The sequence below is a fragment of the Staurois parvus genome, unplaced genomic scaffold (genome assembly GCF_062004578.1).
Source record: "Staurois parvus isolate SC_StPar_1 unplaced genomic scaffold, SC_StPar_1.0 ptg001045l, whole genome shotgun sequence".
Taxonomy (NCBI): domain Eukaryota; kingdom Metazoa; phylum Chordata; class Amphibia; order Anura; family Ranidae; genus Staurois; species Staurois parvus.
The window spans coordinates 3,873,051-3,894,832 of record NW_028318841.1 but is presented as its reverse complement, the minus strand read 5'-3'; the positions used below and the strand labels follow the sequence as shown (position 1 = coordinate 3,894,832).

At 40.2% G+C, this 21,782-nt stretch overlaps 1 protein-coding gene across 2 annotated transcripts in view; it reads left to right on the top strand.

Moving 5' to 3' along the window:
• Nucleotides 1-21,782, top strand: part of DOCK11 (dedicator of cytokinesis 11) — a 318,014-nt gene that overhangs the window by 95,846 nt on the left and 200,386 nt on the right. For both annotated transcript variants that reach the window (XM_089657960.1, XM_089657959.1), the window contains exons 17-27: nucleotides 2,942-3,126; nucleotides 3,218-3,283; nucleotides 5,355-5,447; nucleotides 7,708-7,831; nucleotides 8,103-8,224; nucleotides 9,253-9,336; nucleotides 11,518-11,607; nucleotides 12,386-12,504; nucleotides 12,836-12,905; nucleotides 16,308-16,433; nucleotides 19,186-19,257. In XM_089657960.1, coding sequence (XP_089514086.1) covers nucleotides 2,942-3,126; nucleotides 3,218-3,283; nucleotides 5,355-5,447; nucleotides 7,708-7,831; nucleotides 8,103-8,224; nucleotides 9,253-9,336; nucleotides 11,518-11,607; nucleotides 12,386-12,504; nucleotides 12,836-12,905; nucleotides 16,308-16,433; nucleotides 19,186-19,257 — 1,151 coding nt within the window. The remainder of the gene's footprint in view (nucleotides 1-2,941; nucleotides 3,127-3,217; nucleotides 3,284-5,354; nucleotides 5,448-7,707; nucleotides 7,832-8,102; nucleotides 8,225-9,252; nucleotides 9,337-11,517; nucleotides 11,608-12,385; nucleotides 12,505-12,835; nucleotides 12,906-16,307; nucleotides 16,434-19,185; nucleotides 19,258-21,782) is intronic.

Here is a 21,782-nt window from a genome sequence, read left to right as displayed (position 1 = left end):
ACAAGACATGACTCTAGCTCTCTCTTCTGATTGGAGCCTCTAAGCTCTTCATTATATACGGTATACTTTCCTTTTAAAATGTAGTATTAAAGGGGCTGAGCGCAGGTATGTTAAGAAATGTTTTCACCCAAGATTCACACACATTTAATGGGATTTAATTTGAAAAATGTGTTTTTTCAGAGTGAAATTGTATGGAATTTGGGTGAAAAAATGTATACATAGTAGTATACATGTAGTTTGTAAGTATGTGGGGTACTACATTTGCATATTTGCTGTTCTACTTCAAGGAAGATACATCATTTTCTTCCAACGTGCAATGAAGAAAACAATAGATCTCTGGAGTATATGCTTAGACCAGAGGTGGACTGACAACTCATGGGGCCCCCGGGCAATAGGGGATAATGTGGCCCCTGTGAGCTTGCCCAAACTCAAAAAAGCCTATGAAAAAGGTACCAGGGGCATCTCATGGGGCCCCCTACTGACCCCGAGCCCTCAGGCAGTGCCCGAGTTTCCAATTGGTCAGTCCGCCCCTGGCTTAGACTTCAGGAGGTTGAAGAATCAGACAATGGTGTGTAGCTATTTCCTTTGAAGCATGAAGGAGAATTTCTAAGCTGCAAATGTTACAAGAGATTTTCTAACATTTTGGAAAGTCTCTGCCTCTATTAAATGATTACTTCTCCCCATTTGTAGAAAATTAAAGTGTTTGTCAGAGCAAAATAAAAAAAAAAAATACAGTATGTGGTACATCTCTGCAATATATGCACGTTACAAAACTTTAAAGGCCAGAGAAGCACAGAAAAATCCAGTGCCTGTTGATCTGCCAGAAATGCACTCAGCTGCTAAGTCCTGTTGTGAGCTTGGAAGATGACCGCCCCATCCAATTGTCTTTTCCCAAACTACTTAATCCCACCCACTCTCTCATCTCCACAAGGTAGACACTAATCATTCTGTATTCCCAAGATCACAACTAGGAAGGCTAAGTGGACTACTTGAAATAACATGTGCAAAAGACATTTCTGAATTTCTGACATTTGAATTTACAGTCCTCAGTTGTATATTTAACAGAGCAAATAATCAATAAATAGAAGCTCTTTGTTAGTGTTTACATACACTTTAAACCGATATAAAAGGATAAGCCCACCTTTTGTCCAAAAATAATAAATAAATATTTTTTTTGCAGGTAAAAAAATGTGCATTTATTATTTTTGGTTGCAGGAGCCTGTAAAGCATGGTACCAGTGATCAGCAGATTGCTGGTGCCATGCAGGTCTCCTGCAGACCTGTCAGTATATCTGCTTCCATACGGAGATATACTGACAGGAAGATTTAATGAACTACCAAGGGGCTCCACAGCTCCGTGGTAGTTCATTGAGAACTACAAGCCGACAGCCGCTTAGGCTGGCAGGAGTTGTGGTTCATTCATTCACAGAACACTATGAATGCATGACACAGTCATGTGGGTGTGTTTTTAAAAAGTAACAGCTAGTACGGAGAACTTCTCCCTGTACTTTTGTCTGGGGGGGGAAGAGGGCAGCAGCTGCAGCATTGGGAACATGTTACATGTTACTAAAAACAGGTGGAATATGTAACATGTTCCCAAAGGTAAACTTATCTTTTAAACACTCAGTTTGTAAGCACTTTCAGCAGCTAATTTATCTCTTATTGAGTGTACAGCTTCTTTATTGTTTTCTCCTTGCCTTTGTTCCAATTTAAGTTGGTACTGTGTCTGTTGCTCCAGGTTTCCAGTTTCCAGGTGACTCCTTTGTCTTGCAGCATCCTATGGAGCCACCCTTGTATGCAGGCACTAGAGTTGTGACCCTGTGCTATAATAAAAACAAGGCACTCCCTGCTTATCCCTCCTCCTTCCTCCTCCCTTCTCCTAGTTAACAGATTGGTTTAAAACTGCACTGTCCACTGCTAACTCTCCTGTTAAAACCAGATGTTTAGGGAAGCAGCACTGAGTGAGCAGGAGCCAGCAGCGTTGAAAGTTCTAAGCTGCAAGTGTTGGGGTACAAATTTTAAAGACTACACTTATGTTTTGAAAAGAAATAATAAATGCACTTTTTATTGCAGGTAAAAGAATGTGCAAGTATTGTTTTTTTTCTAAGGATCCTGCAGAGCATTGCACCCGTGGTCAGCAGATAATGGGTGCAATCTCAGGCTTCTGAAAACTCTCAGGCTAGCTCTCTGCCCGTACCTCATACAGGAAGCTCAGAGGACTACAAGGGTGCTCACCAGCATCTTTGCAGGTCATTGAGAACAATAAGTCGTCAGCTGCAATGGCTGATGGTACTTGTAGGCATTCATTCACAGGAAGCTGTGAATGAATGATGCGGGTGTGTGGGCGGAGCACTGTACAGGTGCATTCTTTTCAAATTGTTACAGCGGGCATGGTGAGAAGATCCCCTTCCACTATCACAGGGAGGGAGGAGAGGCTGCAGATGCTGAAACATGTTACACGTTCCACCCTAAAAATGGGTGGAACATGTAATATGTTCCGAAGGTGAACTTATCCGTTAAAAATATGCAGGGGAATAAAACTCAGTAAATTATTTGTTAATTCAGTGCACAGGCAAGTTTCACCTGGTTGACTTGGCTTTTATGGTAAGTGGTTCCCCCCCCCTTTTCATTCGAGGTGTTGGATATAGAGTAGTTCATGACTGTGGGGATCCTGTTCCTGATGTCAGCTGGCTGAAGAGGAAGGTGAAGCCTGCAGTTGAACATTATTGACTTTATATATTGCTGAGAAATGTTTATTTCATTATGCTCAATGTACTAAGCTGAAATCGTGAGGAGGTATTCCTCTCTCAATGATAGCGAAGTCAGGGATTTGGGAGATGATGTGTCCTGTAAAACAGCCTTTTTATCTCAAATTATTATGTATGACCAGATTGAATGTTTTGAATGAATGTCTATGAACTGTCATTCTGTTTCCCTGTCAGATTGTGTCACTTCTTCCTATATCCCGGTCAGACCGTACAATAAAGAAAATCAGAGGGTTGCTGTGGAAGTGGAGGAATTTGTGCCGGAAGTAATAAAATATTGCTACCCCTTCACTACCTACCGAAACCATTTCTATGTTTACCCTCTGCTGTTAAAGTACGATAATCAAAAATCTTTTGCCAAGGTAAGCAAAGACTAACGGATAGGGATGAGAATATTGGGATGCAATCTTTCCTATTCATTAGTACATTTTTTTTTAAATTATGTCCCTTCAGGCTAGAAATATTGCAGTCATGATTGAATGCCGAGATTCAGATGAGCATGATGCACAACCACTAAAGGTACCTTTTTGATACTTCCTTTATACACATATAGTACTGAAACTTAAATCCATAGGTACTCAATCAGGGGTAGATGCTATTCATTTCATTTACATTTTGTCCCTTTGAAATGCTGCTATTATAGAAAAATACCTGTTGATCCTGCCAGAAATCCAGTGAGCCCCTAAATTTCTGTAGTGTGCTGTTAATACAGTGCCTCTTCTACAATGAAATTCCAAGCATTGTCAGCCTTGGCTGTCATGCCCTGCTGGATTACAGAACACCTTCCCCATATGTTGTGGATTGGGGAGTTATGTGGTCCAGCTAGGAGAATTCAGGCAAGGTTGATAACACTGCTTGAAATTTCTAAATATAAAGTTATCCTTCAGGCCTGATTCACACTAGTGCGATTTCAGTTACGACTTGAGTCTCAGAGAATCACATGATTAGGGAAATCAAATTGGGAGTTATTTCTGGTGCAGCTCTGCTTAGAAACCAATCGGCTTTTAGGTTTTATTGACAAAGCTTATCTGAACAAGCTGAAGTTAGAAGCTGATTGGCTACCATACACAGCTGTATCAGATTTTCTGTGCACCAGTTTTAGTAAATCTCCCCCATTCTTTTCAATGGTGTCCATTCACATCAATGCGACTAAGCACAAAGCAATTTTTTAAAAGGTTCCTGTACTACTTTGGTGCGATTCCAGTGAGATTTTGGCCCCATAGAATGCACAAACCTTATCAAAGTTACATCCCAGTAGCACTACATAATTGCACTACAAACTGGGGTCAAAATCATATTGCAGCAGTGTTAACCTAGCCTTAATGGTACTAAGAAGAATGTAATGCAGCAAATGTTCATACAGACAGATACAACAAAGTTGAGCAACTTCGAAAGCAACATCGAAAGGAGTAAAGAGTTGTGGTTCCCAAACCATGGGCTGAGTTTTAACAGCTATAGGGCCTATGTCAGTGGTCTTTTGTTAACTTCCAGCAGGGGCTTGCATTCCTATACAAGTCTTTGGGAATGCAAAACCTGCTGAAAGTGTTTGCCGAAATAAAAAACTAGTAATAAAAATCTAAACTAGTCAAACTAAACCATATCAACATCAATTCTAGTCAGATCTTACAACTATGTATCTCCTCTGGTAACATACCTGTGGGCCCATATTCAGGGTGAAACATGTAACATATTACGATCAGGCTGACCCCTGCACCCCCCTCATCCCCATTGTGACAGCTGACGGGGATCTTCTCCTTCCTGCTAGCTGTCACAATTAAAAGAAAAAAAAGCAGCCATGCGGGGCTCTGTTCACCCGGCCGCGTCACTCGGTCACAGTATTCTGTGAATGGGAAAAACTACAAGTCCCAGTGGGCCCATATTCCCGGGTGTAAACTGTGGGCCCATATTCATGTTGTAACATGTAACATGTTACGATCAGGCTGGCCCCCACACCACCCAATCCCTGTTGTGACAGCTGGCGGGGATTTTCTCCTCTCTGCTAGCTGTAACATTTTTTTTTAAAAACACAGCCATGAGGGGCTCAGCCCACCTGGCCGCATCACTCATTCACAGTATTCTGTGAATGGGAAAAACTACAAGCCTTTGCGGCTGTTGGCTTGTAGTTTTCAATGAACTACCACGGTACTCCACACCGTCGTGGTAGTTCATTGAGCCTTCTTGTCAGTAAGTATCTGCTTGCCCGTATGGGATATACGAGCAAGCAGATATACTGACAGGTCAGGGAGAGACCTGCATGGCACCAGCAATCATTCTGTAGAGGCTCCACAAACAAAAAATAATAAATGCACATGTTTTTGCCTGCAAAAAAATGTGCATTTATTATTTTTTGTTAAAAGGTGAAGTTATCCTTTAAGGTGAACATACCCTTTAAGGCAGGTCAGATGAAGGTAAGAAGGAAGACAACTGTTGGTCAAATGCTCCTGTTAGTTAATCTCAGGATATCAGAAGTGTCTCAAATTGATGCCATCGATAGAGGCCTCCAGTATAAGTATGCAGTTTGATTTCAATGACCAGCCTTAAGCACTGTCTACTCATACAGTATGGTTTCTTGTCATGTTCCTGCTTGCAGTGCATTTATGGAAAACCTGGTGGTCCAGTATTCACAACAAGGGCATATGCCATTGTTCTACATCACAATCAAAACCCAGAGTTCTATGATGAGGTAAGAAAATATTATCTTTGTTTATTCAACATGTTTGTGTGATGGGAAAGATGCTAGAAAGGATATACAGAGCGTCTGGTATACATCTTGGTATGTAGACTATTTTAGGTTCAGATATTTTTTATATTTTGTTTTCAATAGCTAAAATCATATATGTTCATAATCCTCTCCTAGTGTCTAAATTTCTATTATTTAGCAATTCTAGAAAAATGTTGAATTTTTTTTTTACATATGAACATAAGGTATACACTTATAAGTTGCATTTTACAGAGCAGTGAATGTGACATTTTCCAAATATTCACTGCAGGTGAAACAATTACTGTAATTTAAAACACATACACCAGGAAGATATGCCTGTATGGTGATAAATCACAGTTTTACAAGTATGCCTTATTAGGGGAATTAGCTAAGCTTCCTGCAATATTATAACAGTGCAGAAAACTGTTGGAAGTGGTGCCCGCCACATTAACTTTTTCAGGTCTCTCTCTCTCTCTCTCTCTCTCTCTATATATATATATATATATATATATATATATATATATATATATATATATATATATATATATACATATATATATATATATATACCCACTCACAAAGAAATGATCAGTATAAAAATCGAATGGTAGATGTATTGTAACACTGAGACAGAATAGCAACACAAAATTCAAAAGAAATGCATGTCTAACAAATTATGCACTGATTTGCATGTTCATGAGGGAAATACGTATTTGATCCCCTATCATTCAGCAAGCTTTCTGGCTACCTGGTGTCTTTCATACAGGTAACAAGCTGAGATTAGAAACAGTCTCTTAAAGGGAGTGCTGCTAATCTCATTTTGTTTCCTGTATAAAAGACACCTGTCCACAGGAGCAATCAAATAATCAGATTCCAAACTCTGCACCATGGCAAAGACCAAAGAGCTGTCCAAGGATGTCAGGGACAAGATGTTAGACCTACACATGGCTGGACTGGGCTACCAAACTATCGCCAAGCAGCTTGACAATAGTTGGTGCAATCATTCGCAAATGGAAGAAACCCAAAACAACTGTCAGTCTCCCTTGGTCTGGTGCACCATGCAAGATCTGACCTCGTGGAGTGTCAATGATCATGAAAACAGTGAGGAATCATCCCAGAACTACACGTGAGGATCTTGTCAATGATCTCCAGGCAGCTGGGACCACAATCAACAAGAAAACAATTGGTAACACACTACGCCGACAAGGATTGAAATCCTGCACTGCCCGGTCTTGTGCTTTCTTGAGCAGGTCCCTCTGCTCAAGAAAGCACATGTCCAGGCCCATCTGAAGTTTGCCACTGAACATCTGAATGATGCAGAGAAGGACTGGTTGAAAGTGTTGTGGTCAGATGAGACCAAAATTGAGCTCTTTGGCATAAACTCAACTCACTGTGTTTGGAGGAGGAGGAATGCTGTCTATGACCCCAAGAACACCATCCCAACTGTCAAACCTGGTGGTGGAAACATTCTGCTTTGGGGGCGTTTTTCTGCTAAGGGGACAGGATAACTGCACCGCATCAAAGGGACAATGGACGGGGCAATGTACCGTCAAATCTTGGGTGAGAACCTTCTTCCCTCAGCCAGGGCATTGAAAATGAGTTGTGGATGGGTGTTCCAGGATGACAATGACCCAAAGCACATGGCCAAGGCAACAAAAAAGTGGCTCAAGAAGAAGTACATTAAGGTCCTGGAGTGGCCTACCCAGTCTCCAGACCTTAATCCGATTGAAAATCTGTGGAGGAAGCTGAAAGTTCGAGTTGCCAAACATCAGCTACCAAACCTTAATGACTTGGAGAGGATCTACCAAGAAGAGTGGGCCAAAATCCCTCCTGAGATGTGTGCAAACCTGGTGGCCAACTACAGGAAACGTCTGACCTCTGTGATTGCCAACAAGGGATTTGTCACCAAGTACATGTTTTGTGAAGGAGATCAAATACTTATTTCTCTCATAAACTTGCAAATCAGTGCATAATTTGTTAGACATGCATTTCTTTTGAATTTTTTTGGTGCTATTCTGTCTCTCAGTGTTACAATACACCTACCATTCAATTTTTAGACTGATCATTCCTTTGTGAGTGGGCAAACATTCAAAATCAGCAGGAAATCAAATACTTTTTTATTTCACTGTGTGTGTATATGTATATGTATATATGTATATGTATATGTATATGTGTATATATATATATATATATATATATATATATATATATATGTATAACATTTTTCTTTTTTTTTTTGCAGGTAACAATAGAGCTTCCTCTGCATCTACACCACAAGCACCACCTGTTGTTCACCTTCTATCACGTCAGCTGTGACATCAACTCAAAGGGAAGCAGTAAGAAACATGACAGTGCTGAAACCCCCGGTACGAATCGTTTCTGATAATGACACGTTTGGTTTGCAACTGACACATAGATCCAACTACCGGTAGTTAAACACAGAATTTGCCTTTCACACAGCAAAAATATTGCACTTTCTACCATACTGTATAAAAGTGCTGACTTAATATGCATTCCCTTGTAAAAAAAAATGCAGAGTGATTATGCCTTTAGGATCAAACAGTGCAATCTGACAGATCATTTTCATCATTATTATTAGGTAGGTTTCATAAGTTTCTGTTGTTTTCTCATTTACAGTTGGGTATAGTTGGGTCCGTTTGCTGAAGGAGGGTAGAATTATCACATCAGACCAGCAGCTGCCAGTTTCTGCCAGTCTTCCACCCGGATATCTGAGCCAGACTGATCCAGATACAAGGAAGGTATAACCTCTGTTTATCACATCCTGCAGTGGGACCATACTAAGCACATGACAGCCTTCTATAAATAATGTGCATGCATAAAGAGCTCATCTCTTCCACTGGCCATACATGTATCTGTCTGATCATTTAGCAGAATTATAACATTACTATTCAAATTCTAGGAATTATCAATTGCTCTTCACTATTATTTTAGTCTCTTTTCAACAATTTTTCAGGATCACATAGAAAACATTCGATGATGGGAAAATTTTCATTTTAAATCCGATCATTTTGTGATCAATTCAGATGTGATCACTTTTAAATTTTTGTATACTTTTTCAATTTGATCAAGTAGTTGATTGCATGAAAAATAAATGTATTTTTGGCCATCATTATTCTGAGCCTTTCCAATATACCTGATATTTAAAACAGGGATTTGTCAAAGAAAATTAAAACTTAATCCTAAAGCAAAACTGTTTTTATCTAAAAGTCTGGAAGTAGATTTATTTTGTTTCCAGGGTTCTACATTCATGACTAAGGCTTCATTCACACCATACATGCAGAAAAGCTGATGGAAAAACGTGCAGATTTCAACTGCAGAGACACGAGTTTACATCAGTTGTCATGCGTGTTTCAGTGAGCTTTATACACATTGCAAAATCCTGCGCAGAAAAAATATGCACATGTTACTAGTGTTGTGGTGTGAACAGGGCACATAGAGAACAATTGTTTGTAGAACATAAGTGTGAACGAGACCTTTGTCTACCAACTGTATTTATCCTGCCCAATGAATGTGTCCTTGCTGGTCATTGAGGACTTGTCATTGAACAAGGAAAGGGCAGTTGGAGGCCTTAGTTTGAAGACAAATAAGCCAGATTCTAGTATGAAAGTGCAGCTCGTTTCAGAGAGGCAAACTTTGAAGGTTCCTATCTTAACATAAGTAATAGTAGGTACCTTAGTGTGTCCATTCTTAGGTAGGATTTTACTTGCAAAAGTCTAAAACTGCAAAAAATTTAACTGATTTCGTTCTCTCCCCTATTTCACTATAGAGTAGTAGTGATATCAAGTGGGTGGACGGAGCCAAACCACTCTTTAAAATTGGCAGCCATTTGGAGTCCACAGTCTATACCCAAGTAAGTGTACAAGCTTTACAGATGCATAGCTGAGAATAGAGTGTTAATCAAAATGAAAACATTTCTGAATAACACATTCATGTAAAATATTTTATGTCATTAACAAAAAATAGCAATAAAGAATAAATAGTGTTTGTCGTGGGGATAGAAAATGCCCAGACATCCACCATCTAATTCCCCAATGCCAGCACGTATCGGTAGGTCCAGTCACTGCACACCAGGACGGGTGAAACAGAAATAGGCAGAACCTGTCATTAAGGCAACTTAGATTTCCTGGTTATAAAATCTCGCTCAAGCTCAGGTATTTAAATACCTGAGCAGAAGGCTGTGTGATTATGCTTGTCCTCCCTGCTCCCTTCCCACTTCTTCTGAATATTGTTGCTGTCTGATTGGAGTGGACTGTGGCCAGGTCCCATAGGCCCCCCACCTCCTCCAAACCTCTGTGACATCCTGCCTTATGCTCCTTACTACCCCTCCTGATGCTAGTGCTGCCCTGTGATCCATGCCCTGTGATCTACTGCCCTGTGATTTGCTGTCTTATAAGTACCAGTTTGCTATGTTCCCCTTCTGCAATCTGCTGTCTGCACTGAGTCTGAGTTGAGGCCAGGTCACACAAAGACCCTGTGACTCTGCTGCCCTGTGAGTACCTTCCTGCTGTGTTCCCCTCCTGCAATGTGCTACCTGTTTGAACCCTAAGTTGAGGCTAGACTACACAAGGACCCTGTGACTTTGCTGCCTTTGAGTTCCCTCCTACTGTGTTCCCCTCCTGCAATGTGCTACCTGTTTGAACCCTAAGTTGATGGTAGACCACACAAGGGCCCTGTGACTCTGCTGCCCGTGAGTACCTTCCTGCTGTGTTTCCCTCCTGCAATGTGCTACCTGTTTGAACCCTAAGTTGAGACTAGACCACACAAGGACCCTGTGACTCTGCTGCCTGTGAGGCTACTGTGTTCCCCTTCTGTGTTGTGCTACCTGCTTTGACCCTGAGTTGAGACCAGGCCACACAGGGAACCTCTGACTCTGCTGTTTTGTAAGCACTTTCCTGCTGTGCTCCTCTCCTGTGATGTTCTACCTGCACTGACCCTGAGTTAAGGCCAGGCCTTTACAAGACCTTCCTGCTATGCTCCCCCTCCTGGGATGTGCTACCTGAGTAGACCCTGAGTTGAGGCCAGGCCACATTAGACTGTCTGGTTGTGTTTCTCCCTCCAGTGACCTAGAAGTCTCCAGCTCAATCCTTTTTGTACCCTGTTGCTGTTTGTCCCTTATGCCCACATCCCTACACTGTGACCTCAATAAAAGGGCCACTTAGCAAAAGGGCCTAAAACTGCTTGGTTTCTGCACACAATCTGTTAAGTCCACTCCTCTGTTGCAGTGTTAGTTTGGAACACCTCTTCATGTATGGGAGATTGGGAGCCCAACAATTCCTCAACAGCAACTGCTTTATCTACTTTCCTAAGTAACAAGAATAAGTATGCTGGAACAATTCAGGCACCAAATAGTACCAACATAACCTATAACTCCAGATTACCCTTCTGTGAGCCAATGGAGAGTTTTAACTTGTGTATGGGAGCCATCTTTTCCTCAAAGTTTTGCTCCTTTTCTCTCTTTTGTCTCAATGGCCAGTGACAATGCCTCAGCTGGCAATATTGGTACTCTTCCTGCCAAAAGGACAGCAAGGAGGGGACTGTGAAGGGTCTAAGTTGAGGAAGTAAATGGTTCAATGCCCTGAGTGTACCCTGGGGATTGAAGGCCTATTTCTAAATTAGAAACTGCGGAGCTAATTTATTTAAAAAAAAAAAAAGTTCCAAAATTTGATTATTCTTACTAGATTTTTTTTGGTTAATTTAAATCCTGAATCCCATTCATTGCTTTGGATGACTAGTTAGCAACGTTGTGAACTTATTTTAATAGGTAATCATCTGGAAAAAAAAGCAGAAGTTTAAAATCAGGTCAGGTGCCACCATTCAATGGATCAGAAGGGTCCTAATGTTCATATCTCTGTGACTATGGAATAACATTAGATTGTAAGCATCTTTTGGTGCAGAGATAGATGCAATTAGTGCAATGTCAGCTGCAAAAAGCAATATACTGTATAGCAAGTTATATAGTTAAATACAATACATACAAAACTATTTTATATCTGTAATCAAACTGTAAACCTGACACTTTATCTAATTTTAGGATTTACATTTGTACAACTTCTTCGAGTACTGCCAGAAGATCCTGCCTGGTTCTAAGGAAGTAGCTGGTGACCTTGTGAAGTATTTGAAGGTATTGTATGTGATCCATCAACCCATTAGTAACTGTAACTGTGAAGGCCATTAACCTATTTAAAGTGTAAAGGCTGAAGGTTTTTTACCTTCATGCATTTTACGCATGAAGGTAAAAAACCTTCTTTGTGCAGCTTGCCCCCCTAATACTCACCTGAGCCTGATCTCTGTGCAGGAAAGCAGCGGCTCCCCTGGGCCTCTGCCTCTTCATTGGCTCAGCAGTGGGAATCATTGGCTCCCACTGCTGTCAATCACAGACAATGAGGAGGGAGTATGGGGCACTGCTGCGTCTTAGACAAGATGCAGAGACAAGGCTCGAGGGAGAGCAGGCACCAGTGCCCCTATAGCAAGCTGCTTGCTATGGGGCACTGCTCAGGGGGAAGGATTCAGAAGCACTGGCGGGGATCCAAGAAGAGGAGGATTGTGACTGTTCTGTGCAAAACCACTGCACAAAGCAGGTAAGCATGACATGTTTGTTATTTTAAAAAAATAAGAAAAATCCTTTAATATCACTTTATCTTAATTTTTGTATTACTTTTTTCCTACATTTTTTGGGAAATTCATTAGTCCATTGTAAACTTACATTTCCACCTATCATTGAGTATAATTGTAATCTCCTGCCGGACTCTAATATTTCCTCCAGACACCCCCATAATGCTCCCAGTAAATTTGGATTCCTTGAATGATTTTGCTAATGCATCTCTTCTGCCACCTAGTGGAGAATTGTATACATTACAGTGCAATCCTGAGACAGAGATATTTGTTCTTTTTTTCTACAGTGCCTGCATGCAATGGAAGTCCAGGTCATGATCCAGTTCCTGCCTGTTATTCTTATGCAGCTCTTTCAGGTTCTGACAACACTTTCCCATGAAGATGAGGTTGCTTCGAATTGTACTCTGTAAGTCCTTTAATACAATTTTGAACCATAGAGCTTCTATGGGTCACAAACTTGAGCTGATATGCTGCCTCTGAAAAGCCAATAGGGAAAAGCAGTATTCACTCTAGAACAGTGTCCAGGTAATTGCAAACACAAAAATGACTGAATGTTTCAAAGCAACTTGCTACTATCACTGCTACATATTTTTAAACATGCAATATATATATAGAGCTAGTGGTAGATTGCTCTACTTTGTGTGATATTTTTTTAAGATCAAAAGATGAATACACTTCTAGAAATTGTCTTCTTTATGATCAGCATTGATTATTTGATATTTTCCCCTTTGTGGCAGGGTTCTTCTTCATATTGTGTCAAAATGCCATGAAGAAGGTTTAGATCACTACCTCCGCTCTTTTATTAAGGTGAGTCAGTTTCATCAGTTCTTTATTTTAAAGTTGACCATATAGACAAGTCAATTTACAGATGTGATGCTGCCCCTTAAATATTATTAACATCAGGCAAACATAGTTTAAATTAGCTGTCTATTGAAGATAACAGGAAAATTAGTTGTTTTTGTTACCACTGTTGTTTGTGAGATAAGAAAGATTAGTAGAAATTTTAAGGAGATCTTGGGACACGGCATACATTTTCATTTTATAATGTCAGCATTGTAATAACAATACATTTCACAATGCAATATAAGCTTTACTTGAAAAATGTCTGTTCATGTTGTGAATTCTGCCTGTCTGCTGGAATTCTTTTTCCACAACTTTCTGAATTCCCTGTAGGGCCACTGTTAGAAATCATGGGGTCCCATACAACCTACTTGACAGGGCCCCCAACCCTGCCCACCCACCTCAAAAAAGTGCAGCTTTGTCTTGCTCTTTCTACTGATGACATAGATGCGGGATACCTCAGGTGCATTCAGACTAGGATCCGACCATGGCTGAGATCACCCCTATCAATGAGAATGCTGCTGCCTACTTTAGGCCTAATAGATATTCCTTGGGCCTTAACCACTTCCTGTGTGGGCCAATTGTGACATTTATGTAGTCCTTTTGACACTTAAAAGAAGCAGGCCACGAGGAAGCCGATGTGAGTAATATCACTCCACCAGCAGCAAATGCTGCGCCTGCGGCTAGTGTAAATCGACCTATGTGCCGATTGTAGAAAAACAAGTCCATCCACACTACAGGTCCTGGGCTCTTCTGAATGAACTGATGGGGCCCAATATACAGTGGGGAAAATAATTATTTGATCCCCTGCAGATTTTGTAAGTTTGCCCACTTACAAAGAAATGAAGGGCCTATAAGTTTTATCACAGGTGTATTTTAACTGATAACAGAATATCAACCAAAAATCCCAAAAAACAAATGATTCAAATGTTATTAATTGGATTTGTAGTTCAGTGAGTAATATAAGTATTTGATCCCCTACCAACCAACAATAATTCTGGCTCCCACAGCCTGGATATGTGGTCATGTGGTACATAAATGAGTCCTGTCAATTTAAGAAGGTGCTCCTAATGGCAATTTGTTATGTGTATAAAACACACCTGTCAACAGAATCTCTTTCTTCCATTCAAACTTCACCACCATGAGCAAGACCAAAAAGCTGTCAAAGGAAGTCAGGGACAAGATTGTAGACCTGCACAAGGCTGGAATGGGCTACAAGGTCATCAGCAATAAGCTTGTTGAGAAAGAGACAACTGTTGGAGCAATTATTCTTAAATTCAAGAAACACAAAATAACCATCAATCACCCTCGGTCTGGAGCTCCATGCAAGATTTCGCCTCATGGGGTAAGCATGATCATGAGAAAAGTGAGGGATCAGCCTAGAACTACACGGGAGGAGCTTGTGAATGATCTCAAGGCAGTTGGGACCACAGTCACCAAACAAGCCATTGGTAACACAATACGCCACCATGGACTGAAATCCTGCAGCATGTCTGAAGTTTGCCAATGAACATCTAAATGATTCAGAGAAGGATTGGGAGAAAGTGCTGTGGTCAGATGAGACCAAATTTAAACGCTTTGGGATTAACGTGATTCGCCGTGTTTGAAGGGAGAAAAATGCTGACTATGACCCTAAGAACACCATCCCTACAGTCAAGCACGCGGTGGAAATATTATGCTTTGGGGCTATTTCTGTACTAAAGGTACAGGCCGACTTTGCCACATTGAGGGGCCAATGGATGGGACCATGTATTGTAAAATCTTGGATGAGAACTTTCTTCCCTGAGTCAGAACATTGAAGATGGGTCATGGATGGGTCTTCCAGCATGACAATGACCCAAAACATACCGCCAAGGCACCAAAGGAGTGTCTCAAGAAGAAGCACATTAAGGTCATGGAGTGGCCTAGCCAGTCTCCAGACCGTAATCCTATAGAAAATGTATGGAAGGAGCTGAAATTTTGAGTTGCCAAGCAACAGACAAGAAACCTTAAGGATTTAGAAAAGATCTGTAAAGAAGAGTGGACAAAAATCCCTTTTGAGATGTGTGCAAGTCTGGTAACCAACTGCTAGAAATGCCTTAACTCTGCTTTCCAACAAGGGTTTCTCCACCAAATACTAAGTCATGTTTTTCTTGGGGATCAAATACTTGTTTTACTCACTGAACTGCAACTCAATTTATAACATTTGTATCATGTGTTATTTCTGGATTTTTGGTTGATATTCTGCCTCTGTCATTACACTTACAAAATCTGCAGGGGATCAAATAATAATTTTCCCCACTGTAAATCATGCAGACCACCTGGAAGCTGCCAGAACTGTGGGAACTAGCATAACTATACTGCCTGAAGCTAATTTCTTATACTATTAAACTTAAAGCTGTGGCCGGCGGGGCCCCGCCGTTGAAGTGAAGGCGTCGGGCCTCCATGGTACCCCTTATTGGTGGCCCCAATTCCATGCATGCTTCACAGCTTTTCCTCCAATGTTTACTTTCAATTTCTAAGAACTAAATATCCCATTGTCCCCCTTCTGCCTGCAAGAAGTGATTCCTGCACTGATTTCACCTCCTGAAAAATCTCCTCTCAGCACCTCTGTAGTTCAGAAGGCAGGCTCTGTGAATTCTGTGCCACAGCAGTGCTTAATCACAGGGCATAGGAAATACTTGTCACAGAATTCCAGGAAGTAAATGTGTGGAGATCTTCACAAAGTAAATTTAGAAACCTCAAGATTGTTCAGGAGTAGACTATGCATAAGTGAAGTACAATGTGGGAATGAATATAAGATTTTACATTTTGACCATAAGTACACTTTAACACTTTTAGCCTAGGTTCACACTGTGTATCGCATGTGAATTGTACAGGAACCGCACGACATTCCTGTGCAATTCACATGCGATTCAGTGTGATGCAGTTTGAGCCCATGTATTTTGAATGGGCTAAAATCGCACCACATTGCACCAAAGACTTGGACGCACCTTTTTTGGAGTCACACCACAACCAGATTGCATGGTCTTTTTGTACCATGCAATCCGGTGCAGGCAAAAAAACTGAGTTTGTGACCTGCATTTGGGGTGTCATTAGCTTTGTATTGACACCCACAGCAGATCTCAAGGGCAGTGAGATTGCAATGCAATGGGGAAACATGCATGGATTGCAGTGTTTCCCTCACTGCATTAGTGTGAACCTAGACTTAGTAAGTGACCAATTTGTTTGTTTCTCTTTGTGAATTGAGCATTATAAATGAGAATTACAAGGAGAAAATCTTTGTAAAATAAAATAATACATGGATTTAAAATCCCTTATATTAGTGATTATGTGACCATTTCATTGTTCTCATAATGATAATATATATTTTTGTATTTGATTTTTCAGTATGTGTTTAAGACCCAGAAGCCAAATTCTCCTCAGGGGAAAGCAATGCATGAAATTTTGGCTACAACAATGATCACGGTGCTGAAACAGTCTGCAGATTTCTTGGCTATTAATAAGCTGTTGAAGGTATGATAAATAATATTCTTTGTAGTGGAGATCAGCTGACATCAGGGTTACATACTGGGGCTATACCAAGCATTACAAAAAGTACATCTGAAACCACACTGCCCCGCAAAGGCACATCTGAAAAGTCTGTTTCCTTATTAAAAATATATAAGAACCTAAACTGGGACATACAGCACATATAGCAATAAATAAACTGAGAACAGGCATACCTTGAAGGTTGCCCTATCCTCCTTACAGGGACAGCAATGCATCAGAAGTTCAGACTTTTTCAATGCAACTGAAGACCCCCAGCCTGTGTCTGCACGAGACACATCAGAAATTGACAGCCACTCAGATTAATGCCAATTTCCAGTTATGATCTTTTTCAGCTCAAACCCTTCCCTTCTCATAGGATTTTGGGCTTCTACTTACCAGTCCTTCAAGAATAATCTTTATGGCCAATGACCCCGTGTGTCACTGGCTGAGATTGCCTGTGGATCCCACCACTGGGCGAAGCGTTCTGCAGCATGCCCTACATCATATCTTCATGTATGTAGGGTGCCTGCAGAACTACATCCCCATGAGTCATCAGCCCACTCTACTGCAATGGCTTCAATCCACATTCCCCAAGTACCCCCAACAGGTCATGTTTTTGGATTTCAATCACCAGAACAGGTGCTTTAAATCAATGTCAATAGTTTGGTATTTATGAAAGATGTTTTATCTAAGAAAAAAATCCAGAATATGATCTGTTGGGGGTAATAGAGAACTGGGAATGACTGCTCCAGTGCATACCGATTTTAAACATCTTAATAGTCAAACAGAGCCCTGAATTTTCCCTGCTGGCATACTTCCCCATATGTGACAAACATTGGAATTCTGCTGTGTCCTCTTCAACTTTCAGTATTCATGACTCCTTAGTAACAATGGGAAGAGGTGCACTGTGCTGAAGCAGAGACACAGGCACTGGCTATGGGAGGGGATGGGTGAAGCTTGGCAGACATAATCAATGCTGATATAAATATACCAGATCACTAATTCAGGCAACAGTGGTGGGTTTACATAACCATAAGAGTGTGACCTCTATAAACCACAAATGGTTGTTGGGTTGACTTGTTTCTGCACTGACATAAAGCAGAGGTGACAGGAAGTGCCAGTGGGCATCTGCTATTAATTTTGCAGAAGAGGAAAGCATTAGAAGAGAAAAGCAAGGATGTCATGTTTAAAGTGTAGAAATTCTCTGCACTTGCATAAAATGTCATATTTACCTGGAGATGAACTTTTATTTATTACCGCCATAAAATATACAAAATAAACCTTAGCACTTGATCCCAGCCAGCACAAAAACCTATATAAACTATTTCCAACTAAAAAACACATTTTTGTTCTCTATACTTGCAAATATATGTGACACCAGAGTGTAGCACCATTGTACCTGCGCAAACTGTGGTCCTTATCTCATATAAGAGCTCCCAGACCAGAACATATACAGTATATATAATGAGTTAACTGAAAGCAAGCTTCTTATTTGCCTTTAAGGTGCAGTAACATTCCAGAAGTCCAAGCTTGCTCCAGGTAGCTGAACACCCCCAGCATATGTCTGCACCATATTTTGATGCAGTCTATATTGATTGATTATTTGTAAAGTAGAGAGTTTATGCAAATAGTTTTAGAAAAATTAACAGAACACATAAATTCCTAACAAAAATAAAAAAATAAAATTGATCACAAACTATTATATGTTTGTTATTAAGGAATTGAGTGAATCAGTGAATTCATTTTTTTGTTGTAATTTAATGAACTGTCTTGTACTGTAGCTGGATGATTTCTTGCTGAATGTAGTACTGATAAATGACCACTAGATAGAACCCTGTCACTATAACAGGGATATTACAGCAGCTGAAGTGCCATTTAAGATTAGATCACAATTGTACAGAACAGTCAAGACAACAGACAGAAGACTGCATGCCTAATGGGATATTCTACTTTCAGTGAGAAACTAAAAACTTGCAGCATTGAGGAAGCTCTAACATTCTTTCTGGCACTGAAGTTGTTACAAGCATACCATTCCATAATTATGATACTTTTAGGTTTTATAGCCATTTTCCTGCTCTTTTGTAAATATTAATTAAAGGAGCACAATATATTAAAAAAAAAAAAAACCTAAAACATAGAGATAGAGGGATTTTATGGTACTGAATACCAAGCATGAAATAGCACAGCCTGCTAAAATTGGAGATATCTTTTATATATCTCTTATACCAAACAATGCCATCTTTAAATATCTTATACCATACAAGAACATGCTGTATCTACTGTAAGTGGTCCATTCTCTTTGTTATTCACTGGTAAATGCAGAAGTAAGAGTGGGATTCAGCACAGGGTGTGCAGGAAAATTAAAACTCCAAAGAGTGCAGAAACAAAGCCAGAAACTCTGTCCCCAAATGACATAAGAAGGCAACAGATGCCTCTTCCTAGACCTTCATTTTGGTAAACATGTCACATTTGGGTTAATAAACCCTTCGAAATCTAGTACATTTTCAAGAACAAATCTTGAAAACCTGAAAGTGTATTTGAAATCATGAACTGTTGGGAACTATTGTTTTGCCTGTTGACAAACTAGTGTGATTTAAAATACTTTCAACTTCCTTCATACTCTGCCAGGTGTCCCAGTAATTTGTCTATTGTGAAAAAATTTGGTTAGCACCTAAAATAAGCAAATTCTTAAGAGCTCATTGTAAATCTATACCCATTATAATCCTTTTTATTGCAGTATTCCTGGTTTTTCTTTGATGCATTGGCAAAAGCCATGGCATTGTACCTTATAGAGGAGAACAAGATCAAGGTAACCTAATATTTGTTATTTGTTGCATAATGCTCCATCATATCTGTAATTCATATGAGTTTAAATTGCATCACCAATTGTTTGTTTTGAAAAGAGTGGGCATTGCTATAGAACCTTTAACATGTTATGAGGTCAGATAAGAAAAAAGAGAATGCTGCTGGTTGAGGTGGGTCATTAGATATTTCTGTTTGGATAACATATTACAATACACAATAAACTATCACAATACTGAAAGTGGAACTGCGCCTCATCCAAGCACCACAAACCAATAGTGCTATTTAATTCATTTTTAAAATTCAATGTAAACTCCCCCATCCATCCATGTCTCCATGCTTTATTTTGCTGAGAAATCATTTTAAAAAGCACCCCCTGGCATTTCTGGCAGTGGCTGTCTTGAGTAAGGGCAGATGATTCATGTAGCATTTACTTCCTGGAAGTCATCAGCCCTTAGCTTAGGCATTGGCTGAGCTGAGAACCCTCCCTCCCCTCTTGAAGACTGTTGGGATGTATGACATCATTTGCCTAGGCAGGAAACCAGGAAGTAACTGAAGAATGAAAAAAAAAAGTTTAAAACAAGTAAAAATATTATACTTTCCTATCTATTTACTAATGTAACATAAGGATTAAAAATAATCAATGTTGATTGAGTAAAGGTCCACTTTAAGTACATGTGTTTCATTCTTTAACTACTTCTTTACCAGAATATTTTTAAAAAATTTTTGCACACATCTTAAAGTCTGTTTTTTTTCTAGAAAACCCCCCAAACGGGTATATGTTTTTTGAAAGCAGAGGCTCTGTAGAATGTCATGTTGCAGGACATTCACGGCATGCAAACACAATGTAATACCCAATTTTTTGGTAAAATCTAAAATTTGGGGTTGCATTGAGTAAATAGATGCCAAACATGTCAAGCCTTAAAATTGCACACACGTGAAATAGCAAAAAAAACTACAGCACCCAGAATTGTCCCTAAGCGACTTTGAAAGCCTTTACAGGTCCTTGGTTTCAGAGTTAAAGCCTTAAGGATTTTTACTTTGATACATTCTATGATGTTAATGCCTTCTGTGATCCTCGCAGACCCCCTTCCCCCCCTCCTTATACTTACCTGAGCCTGATACAGCGATGTGCACAGAGCAGGTAAGTATAACATATTTATTATTTTAATTAAAAAAAACTGAAGTCTTAATGTTATTTTAACAGTATGATGATTATAAAATTACTGCTTTCATGCCAACAATGGCGGCAATACAAAGTGTGTTGCATAATCACTGTTTACATGCATGTATGTGTTTACAGTAGGAGTATTTTTATTTATTTTATAAGTTGTTTTTTTTTCTATTTTTTTTTCTCATTTAACTTTACTGCTATCACATGTGGGCCCCCTTTGTGATAGTATTAGCAGTTGCCAGGTTCCCATTTTTTTAGACATCATTGGTCATAAAACCCCTAATATCTTCGCTGCCTTGTGTGTTGATCAGCTGTATACCCAGCATTTCAGCTGGGATTCTGACAGCTTTGAACCCAGAAATGCTCAGAGCTGAGGGTTCCTGGGTTCAATGACTACAGAGCAATTTGAAGAATGGATGTTCCCCAATCTTCTCCCACTTGCTATCTTGACACCATTGGTCCCAGGCTCTCTGATAGAATAGGATAGCTGGGGAAGTGCAAAAGGAGCTGGGGATTGTGGCACCTTTACAGTCCTGTAAAAGTGACCGAGTGGCTAAGATGAAGAGAGTTCACCTTTGAAACGGGTCAGCAATAATTCACGCCAACAGGATCTACTACAGGGATTTCTTCAATGCAGTGATATATGAACGGGTCTCTTATTGAATTCTATTTTATGTGACAAAGCAAGTCTATATAGAACATTTGTGAGTACCAGATATTACTATTTTTAATAAAGGTTGTATGAAGTTATCACATGATGCTTAAGTGCTTTCTGTTTCATAATATTACAGTTTTAGGAATTAAAATGTGCCAAAAGCTAAAAGAAGAAAATAAGTGGATACATGTTCCCTGAGCTTCAATAATGCTTTACTGCACCACAATGGTGTGAACAGGCCCAAAAGTTGAAGATTAAGTTGTAGGCAGGTTCAGTTTGGTTTCTCCATTGCAGGTGGTGCTCAACCGGAACGATTCCACAGCTGGAGAGGAAGTCCGGAGAAACCTGGTTTCTCTATGGTTTTGCAGTCCCCAAGTCTTTTTAAGTTCCTGCCTCCAGGGTTCGGCACACATTTTGTGGATGAGCAGTGGATGAGCACCTATTTTCCAGGGAAAGTGATAGAGGTAGGGAGAGGTTCCTGACAAGGAAGGAAAGGCTAGGGACATGCCATCCTACTTTGAAAGCCTCGCCATTGGGACCGCACTGGCCAGGCTGCATTCTGCCCTCTGAGACAGACGCTGGTGGTGCATCTGAACCTGCTGTGTTTACAAGTCACCTGGAACTGTGAGTGTTTCCCTGGCGGGGCGATCTTCTGCTGGGCTGTCTGTTGAGCTGAGCCTTAACTTTAAGGACTAGTTCACAC